This window comes from Tursiops truncatus, chromosome 2, assembly GCF_011762595.2.
Source record: "Tursiops truncatus isolate mTurTru1 chromosome 2, mTurTru1.mat.Y, whole genome shotgun sequence".
In the NCBI taxonomy this organism is placed as follows: domain Eukaryota; kingdom Metazoa; phylum Chordata; class Mammalia; order Artiodactyla; family Delphinidae; genus Tursiops; species Tursiops truncatus.
In genome coordinates, this window is record NC_047035.1 from 137,296,160 (window position 1) to 137,310,951 (window position 14,792).

Genomic DNA, 14,792 nt, shown 5'->3' on the forward strand with positions numbered 1-14,792 from the left:
TCTTCCATTTATTCCAAAGGATGGAACAGTTTCCCCTTCATTCATTTACCTTGCTTGGTGTTTGATAGGCAAACCTTTCACACCAATCTCAGCATGTCAGTAAAATTTCAATTACTAGTGTGGATCTTTCTTTCTTTAGTTCTAAGCAGCACTTAGTTGCTGCTTTGCAAAAAATACAGCCTCACGTTCATTCCTCCAATGGCAAACCTTTGCTTCACTAACACCGAACCCCACTGCTTTGCTTCTGTACCTTTCTGAGTACAAAATAACCTTTCATTGTAATATCAAATCACAGTGCATTCTTTTGGAAGACATCTTACACAGCACATACATTTAACATATGTGGCATCAATAATGCATATTACTTGACAGAAGTGATGACAATATGAAGAGCATGCTCAACGTGCACATGCACAGGTGGTGACAGCAGTGACGTCACAACTGCTGCCTGGCTGACACTCACAAGATGCCAATTAGATACACTCCTATTTTGAAAAATGCATCCCAGAACTGATGCAGTGAGGTAAATACCTTCCCATGTAAGGTGCTTAGCAGAGCTTCTGGTCCATGGTAAGCCCTTACTAAATGCGAACGATCAAAAACAACAACAGGGCTTCCCTGGTGGCGCAGTAGTTGAGAATCCGCCTGCCGATGTAGGGGACATGGGTTCGTGCCCTGGTCCGGGAGGATCCCACACGCCGCGGAGTGGCTAGGCCCATGAGCCATGGCCACTGGGCCTGCGCATCCGGAGCCTGTGCTCTGCAACGGGAGAGGCCACAACAGTGAGAGGCCTGCGTACCACAAAAAACAACAACAACAAACTCGTGGCAAATGAAGCTCCCTCTGTCCAATGTGTCTGGCTGCAAAGAGGGTTAGGGATGTTCTGATCTTCTCAGACCTGGGTAAGTGGAGACAGAGGTAATGCCACCAGTCTCCTGTGGGTGATCAGGGCTGGACCTGGAGAAGGGCAAGCTCTTGTTGCTTGGTCACCAAGGAAAGGAGGAGTGTTTAGTTAATGCTCATTTAGTGCTCGCATCAACCCTGCAAATGAGAAATTATCCCCATTTTAGAGGAGGATAAACTGAGACTTCGGTCAAGTTCTTATTATCAACCCTAGGGCTACAAAGCTAGTAGCACAGCCCTCATTTGCAAGCCCGATCTGTTCTCATAATTCTATCAGAGCATGCTCTGTAAAGAATCTGAGTCTGGGACTTCCCTGGCGGTCTAGTGGTTAAGACTTCACCTTCCAACGCAGGGGGTGCAGGTTCGATCCCTGGTCTGGGAACTAAGATTCCCACATGCCCCGTGGCCAAAAAACCAAAACATAAAACAGAGGCAATATTGTAACAAATTCAATAAAGACTAAAAATGGTCCACATCAAAAAAATCTTAAAAAAAGAATCTGAGTCCTACTATGCATCTCTCTGCTTCCTACATTGTTTCTGCCTCTGATAATCAAATGCTGTACGATGGAGAGAGCCTTCAGAATTTTTTTTTTTTAAACAACAGAGGGTTATAGCTATAAAGGGTATACACTGAGCAGATTAATGTTGTAAACAAAATTACCCCCAGAACATCAAAACCACTTAATACGCTCCATTGCTCTGGAAGCACACACTGCAGAGAACCATTATGCTGATTACCAATAATTATAATCTACTCATTAAGAAAAGTCCCTAAGGGCTTCTACAAAGGAACACTTCATGGCTGACATGGAGTTACTCTGTGTACTTGAAAATAATGAAGCTACCGTTCTTTTAAAAATTATCTAATTTAGGCTTTTCACTGATATATGTGCTTCTCTGTAAGGACTCTAAATGAAAGAGGTTCTGCTAAATTTAAATGGACGTTTTCTCTCAAAGGTCCAGAGCAGCTTCAAACTGACTGTTGACATGCCAGCTCCCTGCCGAGTAGGGCTGAGAGGACAGAGGTATTTAATCTGAAAGGTATATCACCTGAAGTCTCTGCTTTTCTTAAACATTTTGGTTTCAAAGAACTTGTTTCTCCAAAGATTCTCGAGATTTATTGTTTGAACATTTGTGGAGAGAAGACGCTAGGATTTACTTAAAGCAGCTTTAAATCCTTTAGAAACAAAGTTAATGTAAACACATAGGGGTTGAGAACTAATTATGGGTCAAGTACTCAGTGGGCTGAGTGCTTTACCTCCCATTTTAACTATAATCCTTTTAGGTACAAGAAACAGCCAGGCCAGCTCAGGGATGCCTGCACAGGAGAGCCAGAAATCTTACAGAAATCCAAGACTAGGAATCATAATTGGGCCTCACGGACACTGGAACTGAATCTAGGAAGGTCCCCAGACAGCAGGAATTTCATGACTCTTTCCACAGGCGACCTGCCTTTCTCTTTGCATCTACTAATTTGCTTTCAACTGCAAGAAACAGAAAATCTAATTCAAAGTGGCCTAAATAGTAAGGAAATTTACTGCCTCACCGAACTGGAAATCCAGATGTAGGGTGGGTTTCAGGGTTGGGTCTGAATCAGCCAACTGTGTCATCTATGATTCCGGTTCTTTCCTCTTCATTTTCCCATCCAGAAGGCCAGCTTCATCCTAAGGCTGATTCTTACTGAATATGATCATAGGGTGTTGCATGGTGAGAATATGGGCTACATGTTTCCTCACTAACATATTCTAAAGAGAAATGTTTCCCCAGAAGCCCCAGAAACCTTTATCTCATGGTATCATTGATCTGAACTAAGTCACATGATATTCCTAAACTAACCCCTTATGCTGACTGGTCTTAGTCTAGTTCTAGTCACTAGCAAGGAGTATGGGACTACCATGATTGGTTTAGACTGCTCAGGGCACACCCCTAGAGTGAAGTCATATATGTGGGGAATGGAAAAAAGAAAAACTGAGAATAATTCCTAAGTTTTTGCCTCTAGTAAATGGGTAGACACTGAAGTCATTTGGGAAATCTTGGAGGAAAAACAGGTTGGAGGTGGAGGTGAGAATCAAGAGCATTGCTCTGAATATGCTAGTTCTGAAATGCCTGTTAGATCTCCAAATGAAGAGGCCACATAAACCATGGGATATATGAATTTGGTGTTCAAGGAAGGGGTCAGGGCCAGAATTATCATTTTGAGAATCATCAGCTTATACCTAGAATTTAAAACCATGGAATGGATGAAATCAACTTAAGAAAGAATATATAGAGAAGAAGAGGTGAGGATCCAAAGCCAAGGGCTGGGCACTGCAACATCTAAAGATAGAGCAGAGAAGCAGCCTGCAAGCAGGACCAAGAAGCAACAATTAAGGACTTCCCTGGTGGCGCAGAGGTTAAGAATCCACCTGCCAGTGCAAGGGACACGGGTTCGAGCCCTGGTCCGGGAAGATCCCACATGCCACAGAGCAACTAAGCCCGTGCACCACAACTACTGAGCCCGCAAGCCACAACTACTGAAGCCCGCGTGCCTAGAGCCCGTGCTCTGCAACGAGAGAAATCGCCGCAGTGAGAAACCTGCCACACTACAACAAAGAGTAGCCCCTGCTCACCGCAACTAGAGAAAGCCCACGCATAGCAACAAAGACCCAATGCAACCAAAAATAAATAAAAATTTAAAAAACAAAAAAAGAAGCAACAATTAGTAAGACAGGAAGAAAACCAAAAATACGTACTATCCTAGAAACCAAGTGTTTCTTGATATACAGAGAAATCAATTATGCCTAATGTCAGGAGGCTTCCTAAGAGAGGGACAAGAGGTGAGCACTGTATTAGCAACATGGAATCACTGGTGACTCAGACAAGGGCAGCTTCAGTGGAGTAATGGGGACAGAAATCTATCGGAGTGGGTTGAGGAAAAAAGTGGGGAAGTGAAAACATGTACAACTCTTCTGAGAAGTTTTTCTGTGAAGGTCCCAGAGAAATGAGCAGTAACTAAAGGGGGAAATGGGGCCAAAGCAGGAGTTTTTAAAGAAGAAACATCCTCGAACATATCTTTATGTTAATGGGAATGACCTAACAAGAGAAAGATGGAGGAGAGAGAAAATAATTGCAAGAGCAAAGACCTTGAGAAGTCAAAAGGAGACAGGATTCAGTGAAGAGGTGGAGGGGTTGGCCTTTTATAGTAGCAGGGCTATTTCATTCAGGAGGAAAGGCAGAGAATGGGCATAGGGGCAAGTCACATGGTTGACATGGTAAAGGAAAGATAAGGAATCCCCACTTGATCGTTTCTATTTCTGCCATGAAGTAGGTGGCAAGGTGATCAGTGAGAAATCAAAGGAGGGGCTTTAAAGAGAAATGAAGACGTGAAACGAAGAAATGAAAACAGCAATTTCAGGGAGTGGGAAATTAGACAAGAAAAGTATATGAGGATTGCTCAGCAGTTAGAGGTGATGAAAAGATCTAAGATATGACCAAGGGAATGCATGACTAAGGTGGAGGGAAGTGTAAATTAAGCCTCAGAAAGGCTAGGAAATTGGCCCACTGGTCACACAGCTAATGAGCAGAAGAGCCAGGATTCACAGTGAGGCCCGAGTAACTCTACACTCTGTGCTCTTTCTGCTCTGCCAAGTCTTCAGGTACAATCACGCAACCTGGTATAAAGAAAAAGCTACAGGTAAAGGGCTTCTACCAAGAAAGGTTCACTCAGCTCCACAAACATGTGACAGCTTTGGGACCCTGATTTCCTCATGACCTACACACAGAATCTGGGAGAATGCTTCAGTATTTCATCCATCCAGATGGCCAGTGATAGTGTTCAAGCTCTCCCTTTGGATTACCACTGACTTGTCTGGCCTATCTCTACTCCCTCCAAGCCACCTTCCAGACCGCTGAAAACTATCTTTGTGAAATTCATACTACGCCTTCCATTGCATAACACCCTAGCACCATGCACAAGGTTCCTCTTAGTGACTCAGTCCTGTTGCCCTAGGCCCCCCACACATCTTGTGCTGTAGCCATTAGATTATTCACCGTTTCACAACCGTGACAGCCCTACTGATGCTTCCATGCCATTGCACATGCTGGATCCCTCCCTGAAATGTCCTCTGCCCTGGTTCACATGACAGATTCCCATTTACCCAGTTTCAGTGTCCCTTCCCCAGTATAGCCTTCCTTCTCTGCCTCTCCTTCAGCCCCCTCCACTGTTCCCAGATATACACTAATGGGGCTTTTACCATTTTGCATTATAATTCTATTTGCCTATTTCTCTCCTCACCCTCAACATCTTGGCACAGCATCTACCTGACACACAGTAGGTGCTCAAATCTTATGTTGAATGCTGAATGAGAATTAATTTAGCTGTTCGAAGTTGAAGATTATGAAATAAGCTGAACTGGTTTTGGTGGGGCTCAGCATCTCATATCACATTTATTATGTTCCCAAGGGAAGTCAGGACCTAGATGGTAGAGGGATATAGGATCCAGCTGTCTGCATCCACGGCTCCTTTCCCAGCCTGCTCTGAAAGCTACCTTCAAAGTCAAAGGCTACTAAACAAGCTTACTACATAAATGGTGGGCACAGCATGAAGATGAAACATAAACATCCTGACAAGCCCTGTGGAGGAGGCTGAGAAAGTGACAGAAGGATGCTGACTGGTGGCTGGCAGGTGTATGTAGGAGAGCAGTGATGGCTCAGCCATCCAGGAACAACCTGTCTGATCTCTTTAGGGACACCTGGAGCTTGCCAGCTCCCACTACCCAAATTACAGTAAGTGCTCCACAGTGTTTGTTTCTGCTGTGGCAGTGAGAACCGCTCACTCTTCCACCTGCACAACGCAGATGGTGCAGATGGGCGCATGCTTCCACACGAGGATGTGCAATTATGCCCAGTTCCTCCAGCTGTAACAATTACCAGGAGAACACCCGAGGGAAGGAAACAATCCCGGCAGATAGCTGTCTTCCACGCTAGCACACATCACTTAGTCCTCCCAAGAGCAGCTGCTGGATCTATGGCCTCTAGTCCCTTTCACAGTCCTTCCTGGAACTCATGTATTTGAAAAACATTTGGTGAGATCAGAACATAAGGCAGTCATTAAACAGGATATATTTAAGTAAGAAAATACCAAGGCTTTATTTTTTTTTTTCTTATAAAGACAGCCCTGCTATTGGCTAAGTGGAAAGATGTACACACTTCTCATGAGTAAACAAGATTTACCTGCTTCAGGCTGCATACCATAATGCCAAAGAAGTGACATGAAGGAGGCAGAGGTGTAATGCTCTCATCTTCATAGCAATAAAATGCAAAATAAAAAAAACTTAAACGGACTTAATTAATGCTGGGCATTCCCACAGGGAAAAGGTAAGAGGACTTTAAGTCGATCGGTAGTTGTACTGTGTATGACAAAAAAATTCCGTCAGGCTGAGCCACCTGGCTCTCCCCATCTGAGGTATACAGTCTGGAACCGACAAGGCTGAGAGTCAGGAGCTTCTGCTTTACAGTCCACTGAGATATGAAGGAGGCAGAGTCTTGGAAGACCGGATGACCCACTCTGGTGAGGCACCTACGTGCAGCAGTGTCGCATATGGAAGTTGACAACATACTCAGCGTTAGTCCTCTGCACAGAGATAGCAAAAGGCTCAAAAGGGTGGAAGGTGAAGGCAACAAGGCGTCGCACCGTGTGGTTGATGGGACGGCCCAGTAAGCCTGCCTGAATCTCAAACTTGAGCAGACCAGAGTCCCGGGCATAGAACCTAAACAGAACAAGAGAGAAGGAGAGGATGGGACAGATACTGACCACCGTCTTGAAACCTGAACAGCAGGAAAATGTGCCAACTCGTTATTTAACCTCACTGATGACATCTCCTCTAACAGCAGCCCCAGGTTATTGGAACTGCAAAATCACCTTTGTCTGATCAGCTCATTTTACGGGCAGGGTGATAATGAACTTCCCTGTGCTGTCCTGAGTCACTGGGTCATTTCTGTTTCCCAAGATGACCCTTAGTTACAGCCTTAACTACAGCCTCCCCTTTTCCAGTAGCTACCTGCCCAAGATTGCCTAGGCCAGGACTGGAAATGAAATGTGAGCCACATAATTTTAAATTTTCAGGTAGCCACATTAAACAAAGTAAAAGGTGAAATTAATTTTAATAATATTTTATTTAACCCAATATTGGTATCTAAAATATTATCATTTTAACCTATAATCAATATAAAAGATACTAAAAAAAATTTTTTATTGTACTAAGCCTTTGAAATCTGATGTGTGTTGACACTTGAGCACATCTCAACTTGGACTAGTCACATGTTAGTGATGTCAGTGCTCAACAGCTACATGAGGTTAGTAGCTACTATAGAACAGTGCAGGTCTAGGCCTATATTTGAGTTTTTCACTTTTAAGAATAAATTCCTTTAGAAGGTTCTTCTTTTTCACACACAAATACAAAATACTAAGTAGTTTTTACTTTTTCATCTAACACAGTAAGAATAAAGATGCTTCCATCCATCCCAATACTTAAATAAATGCCTTTTTCCCACATGCAAAATAAGTGCCCTGTGAACTTGGGAACTAGAGATGATCAGCAGCGTTGGGGCTGAACTGGGGGAAGTTCTAGAAAATAAAGAGCTCTGAAATAAAGAGCTCTATAATTTCCCTTTTGGGAAGCAAATATATACTAGACGTAAAGATATTCATACCCCTTGACTCAACAATCCCATTTCTAAGAACTTGTATCCTCAGAATTTAATTTAAATGCAGTAAATAGTGACATGAATAAAGATGCCTACTACAGCATTAGCTCTAATGTAAAAATGCAGAGAGAATAATGCTCAGTAATAGGGGAATAGTTAAATCAATTATGGTACACCTACTTGATGGAATAATATGCCACCATTAGGACTGTAACTGTGAGGACTATGTAACAATATGGAAAAATGTTTATTAAATAAAAGCAGGCTACAAAGTATTATGCCAACCATGATTACAACTGTGTAAACGTAAACATGCATACTGGCAAAGACTAGAATGGAATATACAATAAGTGTTAGAGTAATGGCATTACCTCTACAAATGACTTTTATATCCCTACATTTCTCATTTTAAATTAAAAATAAAGAATTACAAGAAAAATCTTTTAAGTCAGGGTCAATGGCATTTCCAGATTTGTTTAATCTTTTCAAATCAGAAAGACAGGGAAGTAAAAAAGGAGAGAAATGTATCTCGTGCTTCGTGACAATATCAAATGAGGCCTATTATCTGCTTTCATGTGTGAAAAACACATTCACCTTACCCACATAGTCCCCAGCACACAAAGGGCTTATAATTTAAAGTGAGCTGTTTGAGCTCCTAAATCTAACTACCAGTTTACAGGAAATATGGGGGAATGAGAAAGGCAGTAAATACGCCAGAGATGCAATGAGCAAAATCTAGAATGTGGTGAATACTACCGGACGAACAACCTGGTTTCTTCAACTATTTCACTGCAAAGAAAGTAAGAGGGAAGCAGAACCCATAGAATAAAAAAGACTTAAGAGGATAGCAACCAAATACAACATACACACCTTGTTTAGATCCGGACTGGAACAAACTGTAAAAAGACTATGCACAAGACAATAGGGAAATGTGAAAACTCACCAGATATCGATGATCTTAATATATTTTTGTTAATTTTCATAAGATGGAATAATGGTATTAAGGTTGTATGTTTTTAAGTCCTTACCTTTTAGAAATTCATACTGAAATATTTACAAGTGAAATGCTATGACACCTGGGATGTGATGGTCCAGGGTGGCAGTTGGGAGGGGAGAAGTGGTGGTGGAAAGAGATGAAACAACACTGACCATGAAGTGATAACTGTTGAAGCAGGGTGATGGGTACAGGGAGGTTCATTATACTCTTCTACTTTAATATGTTTAAAAATTTCCATAGGGCTTCCCTGTGGCGCAGTGGTTGAGAGTCTGCCTGCCGATTCAGGGGACACGGGTTTGTGCCCCGGTCCAGGAAGATCCCACATGCCGTGGAGCGGCTGGGCCCGTGAGCCATGGCCACTGAGCCTGCACGTTCGGAGCCTGTGCTCCACAACGGGAGAGGCCACAATAGTGAGAGGCCCGCGTACCACAAAAAAAAAAAAATTTCCATAATAAAAAATTTTTTTAATTGGCTTTTGGAACCTGACTGCAATTTCTCAAAGGAAATATTACAAATGGTGATTAAGTGTTCAGAGTATGTTACACAAGCCTATTTAATACACAATGAAGCTGGATTATGAAATACTATCTACCACTATTTCTATGTGAAAAAGACCTTCCAAAATCCAGCTCAGGGCTCCAGGAACACACCTCCCTTGAAATGACCCCACTAGTGGCAGTGGTGCCAGTTCCTCTCCCTAGTACCTATTATAGCACACAGAACCACCCAAGCTCCCAGCACAGACAAGCGGGTCTGTGAATTGGACATACGTGAGGAAGGCATTGCTTACAGGAGATTAGTTTCAAGGTTCTAGCAATAATACAGTGATCTGCATTCCAAAATTCTTCCAAGTGAGGAAGCATGAGTTTCTCCAAAACCTGCCTGTTTCCCAAACCATCTCTGCTATTGTTTCTATTAGGTAACATGAGAGGATAAAATAATTTGAGCTGGATAAAATTTAAGTCTCAATTATAAACACTATTAAGAAATGGTATTAGATTATTAAATTGAAAAGTATGGTTTCCTTCTCTGGATACCCTGAAAAGGGAACAACACTTATCTGAATTTGATGTTTTGATGAGAAGCAAAGAGCAGAACTAATTAATTTATGAGATTAGTGCCTGAATGATCAAAGTACCCACCACATTATAGAAATAGCCTACCCTCTGAATTCAACCCATGAGTACAAGTGGACAGAGTCACAGTGAAATGATGTTTAAGAAGTAGAGAAAGAGAAAGCAGACCACCTCCTCAGGCAGTGAGCAGCTGAAGCAGGGATGGTGTACCTGATAGGGTGATCTCCACAAGTCTTGGGCCGCTCCATGACTGACACCCACTTGTCATCGTAGCTGAAGAGAGACAAATCAAGGTAGGGGCTACCACTGTAAGACTGGGCGCTGATGGGGAGCTGACCCAGCAGCCGGCGTACTGCCTCCGTGTGCCCTCCATACTTGGCATTTACAATAGTGTCTTTAAACCTAAAATAAAGCACCAGTGAGGAAGGCTATGTTAGTGGCACACAAACTGCACTGGGTTTTAAATTGACAAACATATGTCTAAAAACAACTCATTCTGAAAACAAAATCTAGATATTGAATTCTGACACATCACAAATCTGCCTAGCTACAAATAGTCTCAAAAAGCAAAAATAGAATGAGAAATTGGGAACATTAAGTTACTTTAGAAAAGTCTGCAAATATTCTACAAAAGTTAACAACAGTATGACTAATCTATGACAAATATTTCTACTCAAACTTATTTCCTCCAAATAGCAGCCTTAGACTACATTAAAAATGAGTTACACAGAGCAGAAAATCCTGAACAGACACAGCCTCTGACTCTTCTTGGGATCAGTTATAAGCCAACTTACATCAAACCTTTTGACAAATTACTCATTCTTTGTTTAAATAAAGTTTGGGAGCTTGCTACTTATACATCTGCCAAAACTCCAGTATCTAGAAGAACAGTAACATGGATACAGAATCACCTATCTGACTTATCATTAATAATAACAATAGAGCAGTTATTTCTCACAATTATAATGAATACTAAATTTAATACCCTTTGACCAAGTATTTCTATTCTTCTGGAAATTTGCCCTAAGGAAGAAAAATCCCTGTGCACGTTCAATATAGCACTGTTTATGACAATGAAAAATTGAGAGAAAAATTAAAAACCTAATAATAGAAAACCATAATTTTCAAAAATTATATGGTAAAAGAGGAACTGTTTATCATAATGGTAAGTAAAAGAAGTAGGCTACAATCTGTATATATAGTATGATCAAAAACACACACAGGGGCTTCCCTGGTGGCGCAGTGGTTGAGAGTCCGACTGCCGATGCAAGGGATACGGGTTCATGCCCCGGTCCAGGAAGATCCCACATGCCGCAGAGCGGTTAGGCCCGTGAGCCATGGCCGCTGAGCCTGCGTGTCCGGAGCCTGTGCTCCGCAACGGGAGAGGCCACAACAGTGAGAGGCCCGTATACCGCAAAAAACAAAAAACGAAAAACAAAAAAAACCACACACACAAATTTATGCCTTAAAAAAAAAACTGGTGGAAATACATCAAAATGGTAATAGTTGTGTTTGTGTAATGACATTTTAGATTTTTTTTAACCTTCTTTTTCACTTTCCTATAGTTCCTTAGAAAATATGTCAACTGTTTATCAGCTTGATTTTTCTTTTATTCTCTATATTGAAGCATATCATATAGTTTAACAATCAAGGGGAAAATAATTTTTTTAGTCCAGGGGAGAATATACGATATAACATCTCATCCCTGAAACTAATGGAATAAAAAACTTGAATGTTCAGGACTTCCTTGGTGGTGCAGGAATCCGCCTGCCAATTCAGGGGACACGGTTTCGAGCCCTGGTCTGGGAAGATCCCGCATGCTGCAGAGCAACTAAGCCTATGCGCCACAACTACCGAGCCTGCGCTCTAGAGCCCACGAGCCACAACTACTGAACCCACATGCCACAACTACTGAAGCCCGCGTGCCTAGAGCCCGTGCTCCGCAACAAGAGAAGCCACTGCAATGAGAAGCCCATGCACTGCAACGAAGAGTAGCCCCTGATCGCCACAACTAGAGAAAGCCCACGCGCAGCAACAAAGACCCAATGCAGCAAACGATAAATAAATAAATAAACAAACAAACTTGAATGTTCGTAACTTTGATGAGACCATAAAGATTGATTAGATGGGTTTTGATTTGTTTTCACTGCTAGCCTGCAGTGCTAGATGGACATTAACACTTCTCAGTTCCCCCAAAAGAAAGCCTAGTGTTAACACTGCTCTTCCATTATTTCTCTTGACAGTAATTTTCACAGCCTCAGTGTAAATCATAAAATTAAACCCTGGGCCACACAAAACTTATTTCTTTCCCTTTCATTTGAGCTGATATCAAAGATCCTGGGCTCTTTGGTTTCCAGCCCTTTGTCAGTGAAGATCTAGTACTCCAATACTGCCTGACTCACTGGCTTCAAAAGTTGGATTCGAATGATGGGGCTGGCCCACAGCTTCATGATAACCACAAATCAAAGCCTCCGTGACAATCCACGGGCTGAAGCAGCTCCTATTCCCCGGGAGCACCCACCACCTCTACTCTCCAGGCTCCCCAACAACTAAAAGATGAAGCAGTGGGCTTCCCTGGTGGCACAGTGGTTGAGAGTCCGCCTGCCGATGCAGGGGACACGGGTTCTTGCCCCGGTCCGGGAAGATCCCACATGCCGCCGAGTGGCTGGGCCCATGAGCCATGGCCGCTGAGCCTGTGCGTCTGGAGCCTGTGCTCCACAATGGGAGAGGCCACAACAGTGAGAGGCCCGCGTACCGCAAAAAAAAAAAAAAAAAAAAAAGATGAAGCAGTCATCCCTCTGATGTCTTCACCTGATTAACTCCTAGCTCACTGTCACTGTCCAACTACGCCTCTCTTAATTCACGATTTCAAAATTCTCACAGATGATCCTTCCAACACCACGGCTTCCTAGGTCCTGGACTTCCTGTCTGCCTCAGCCACTCGTTCCAATGGTCATATCCTCAATCTCACTCTTACCAATGACTGCACCCCCCTGTAACAGGGTGCAGCACCACAGACTCCAACTATCTTCTCTCCTACTTTTCCAGCTAACTCCCTCTACTCATCCCAGCTTCAACATCCTTCAGACCCAATGGGACCTAAATTCCATTGACTCTACCAACTTTTTGCCATCCTACGCCTTCATCATGACCTCTTTTCCTTCCTTAGCCAGCTTAAATTTCACAATCATTAAAATCACAAAATTTATATCCATAAACTCACGTGGGCCCTTAATGCTGCAGGACACTCATGCTGCATTCCCACAGTCCAGCGAGTCTCCTACTCTCTAAGAAGACTATTTCATCCCCCTCCTCCATGTTCATCCTCACGTAATGGCACTGCCTTCTTTGTAACTGACAAGTAGAAGAAATGAGAAGAAAACTTTTTAAAGCTCCCATTAGCACATCTGTACCTATTTAACTGTATGTGCTGCCCTAGAAGGCTAATCCATCCACTTGGGCACTAGGTTCTATCCTTGACCTCATATACTTAACCAATTCTGCCCCCACCCCAACTTTTCCTAACCCATCAGTTTCCTCCTATGTACAGATCAGTCCCATCTGCAAACAAACATGCCATTTTCCCCTCCCATTTAAAAAATAATATCAATAAAAGCAGAAACTTAACACCACTTGCCCTCCAGCTAATGCACCATTTTTCAGCTCTCCTTTACAGTAAAACTCCTCAAAGCACTTTTTCCTACTGTCTCTTCTCCTCCCATTCTTTCTTAAACCCACCCCAAAGAGGCTTTCACGCCCACCATCTCACTGAAACGACTCTCATCAATGTCTCCAGTGATCTCCATGTTGATGACTCTAATCGCTGATTATCAGTCCTTACTGTACTTGACCTGTCAGGAGGATCTGACACTCCTTCCTCAGAGAAACTACTAGACCTCTCCACTTACAGAACTTCTGATCTTCTCGCCTAAACCTGCTCCACCCACAAGCTTCACCATCAGAGTTTAATGGTAACACTCTCTTAACAAGTTGACTGGGCCAAAAATGTTAGAATCATCTTTGACTTTGCTCTTTCACAGCCCATATCCCATCCTCCGCTAATCTTCTGGGCTCTATCTTCAAAATACATTGAGAATACAATTACTTACCACCCCCAATGTTATCACCCTGATCCAAGCCACCATTATTCAACCAACAAATTATTATTGATAGCCTAGAATGGGCAAGGCACTCTTCTAGGTGCTTAGGATACTATAAATGAGCACAAAAGAACTTAAATCCTAGTGTCAGGAAACAAAAGGTAGCAATTTTATTTATTGGATCATTGTAATGGTCTACTAACTTCTACCCTATCCCCCTATGGTCTATTCTTATTTATTTATTTTGCGGTACGCAGGCCTCTCACTGTTGTGGCCTCTCCCGTTGCGGAGCACAGGCTCCAGACGCGCAGGCTCAGCGGCCGAGGCTCACGGGCCTAGCCGCTCCAAAACAGCAGCCAGAGTGATCCTGTTAAAACACATGTGAGACCACGTCACTCCTCTGCTCAAACACTACAAAATCTCATCTACACTTAAAGCCAAAGCCTTAGAATGGTCTTATGTGTCTGGTCCTGTCTCAGACCACATCTCTAACTACTCTGCCTCTTGCTTACTCCAGCCCGGCCACCCTGACCTCCCCGGTGTTCCTCAAACGCATGAGATCCACCTCTGGACCTTTAGATTTAATATTCCCTTTGCTTGGTATATTCTTCCCCCTGATATCCACATGGCTTTCTCCCTGACCTCCTTCAAAAGCTTTACTCAAATATCACCCTGTCGGTGAGGCCTATGCTAACAACCCCACTAGAACAGAACTGACAATCTCTTCCTAATACCCTCAAACCCATCAGATATTCTAATAATTTTAACGGATACATCCCTCTTGGAAACCTCCCCGTTCCTGCTTCCACCTAGTCCGACTGGTGGCCTGTCATCCTGGAACTTCCCTTTACCATCATCCTCAGAATTCTCTGTGCTTCTCTCCACTGTTAAGACTCTATTCCCTGTACCATTCTTTTATGGTTTACTAGGAAAAATACATATTCCAGAGGCTTCCATAGAAAAGGAACATGCAAGGTAATTTTTTGAGACCTTACGTGTCTGAAAATGTCTTTGTTACACCCTATTATTT

At 42.8% G+C, this 14,792-nt stretch overlaps 1 protein-coding gene across 11 annotated transcripts in view; it reads right to left on the minus strand.

Annotated features, from left to right (window-relative positions):
- DET1 (DET1 partner of COP1 E3 ubiquitin ligase) overlaps positions 1 to 14,792 on the minus strand; it is a 67,126-nt gene that overhangs the window by 28,738 nt on the left and 23,596 nt on the right. For 5 of the 11 annotated variants that reach the window (XM_019945802.3, XM_019945806.3, XM_019945804.3 and 2 more), the window contains 2 exons: positions 9,873 to 10,064; positions 5,987 to 6,652 (listed from right to left, as the gene is read on the minus strand). The exons of 1 other annotated variant lie outside the window; for it this stretch is intronic. In XM_019945802.3, coding sequence (XP_019801361.1) covers positions 6,463 to 6,652; positions 9,873 to 10,064 — 382 coding nt within the window. In that variant the 3' untranslated portion in view covers positions 5,987 to 6,462. Of the gene's footprint in view, positions 1 to 5,986; positions 6,653 to 9,872; positions 10,065 to 12,426; positions 13,017 to 14,792 lie in introns of those variants that run through there. 5 more of the 11 variants (XM_019945803.3, XM_073801383.1, XM_033852104.2 and 2 more) reach the window with 3 other exon arrangements.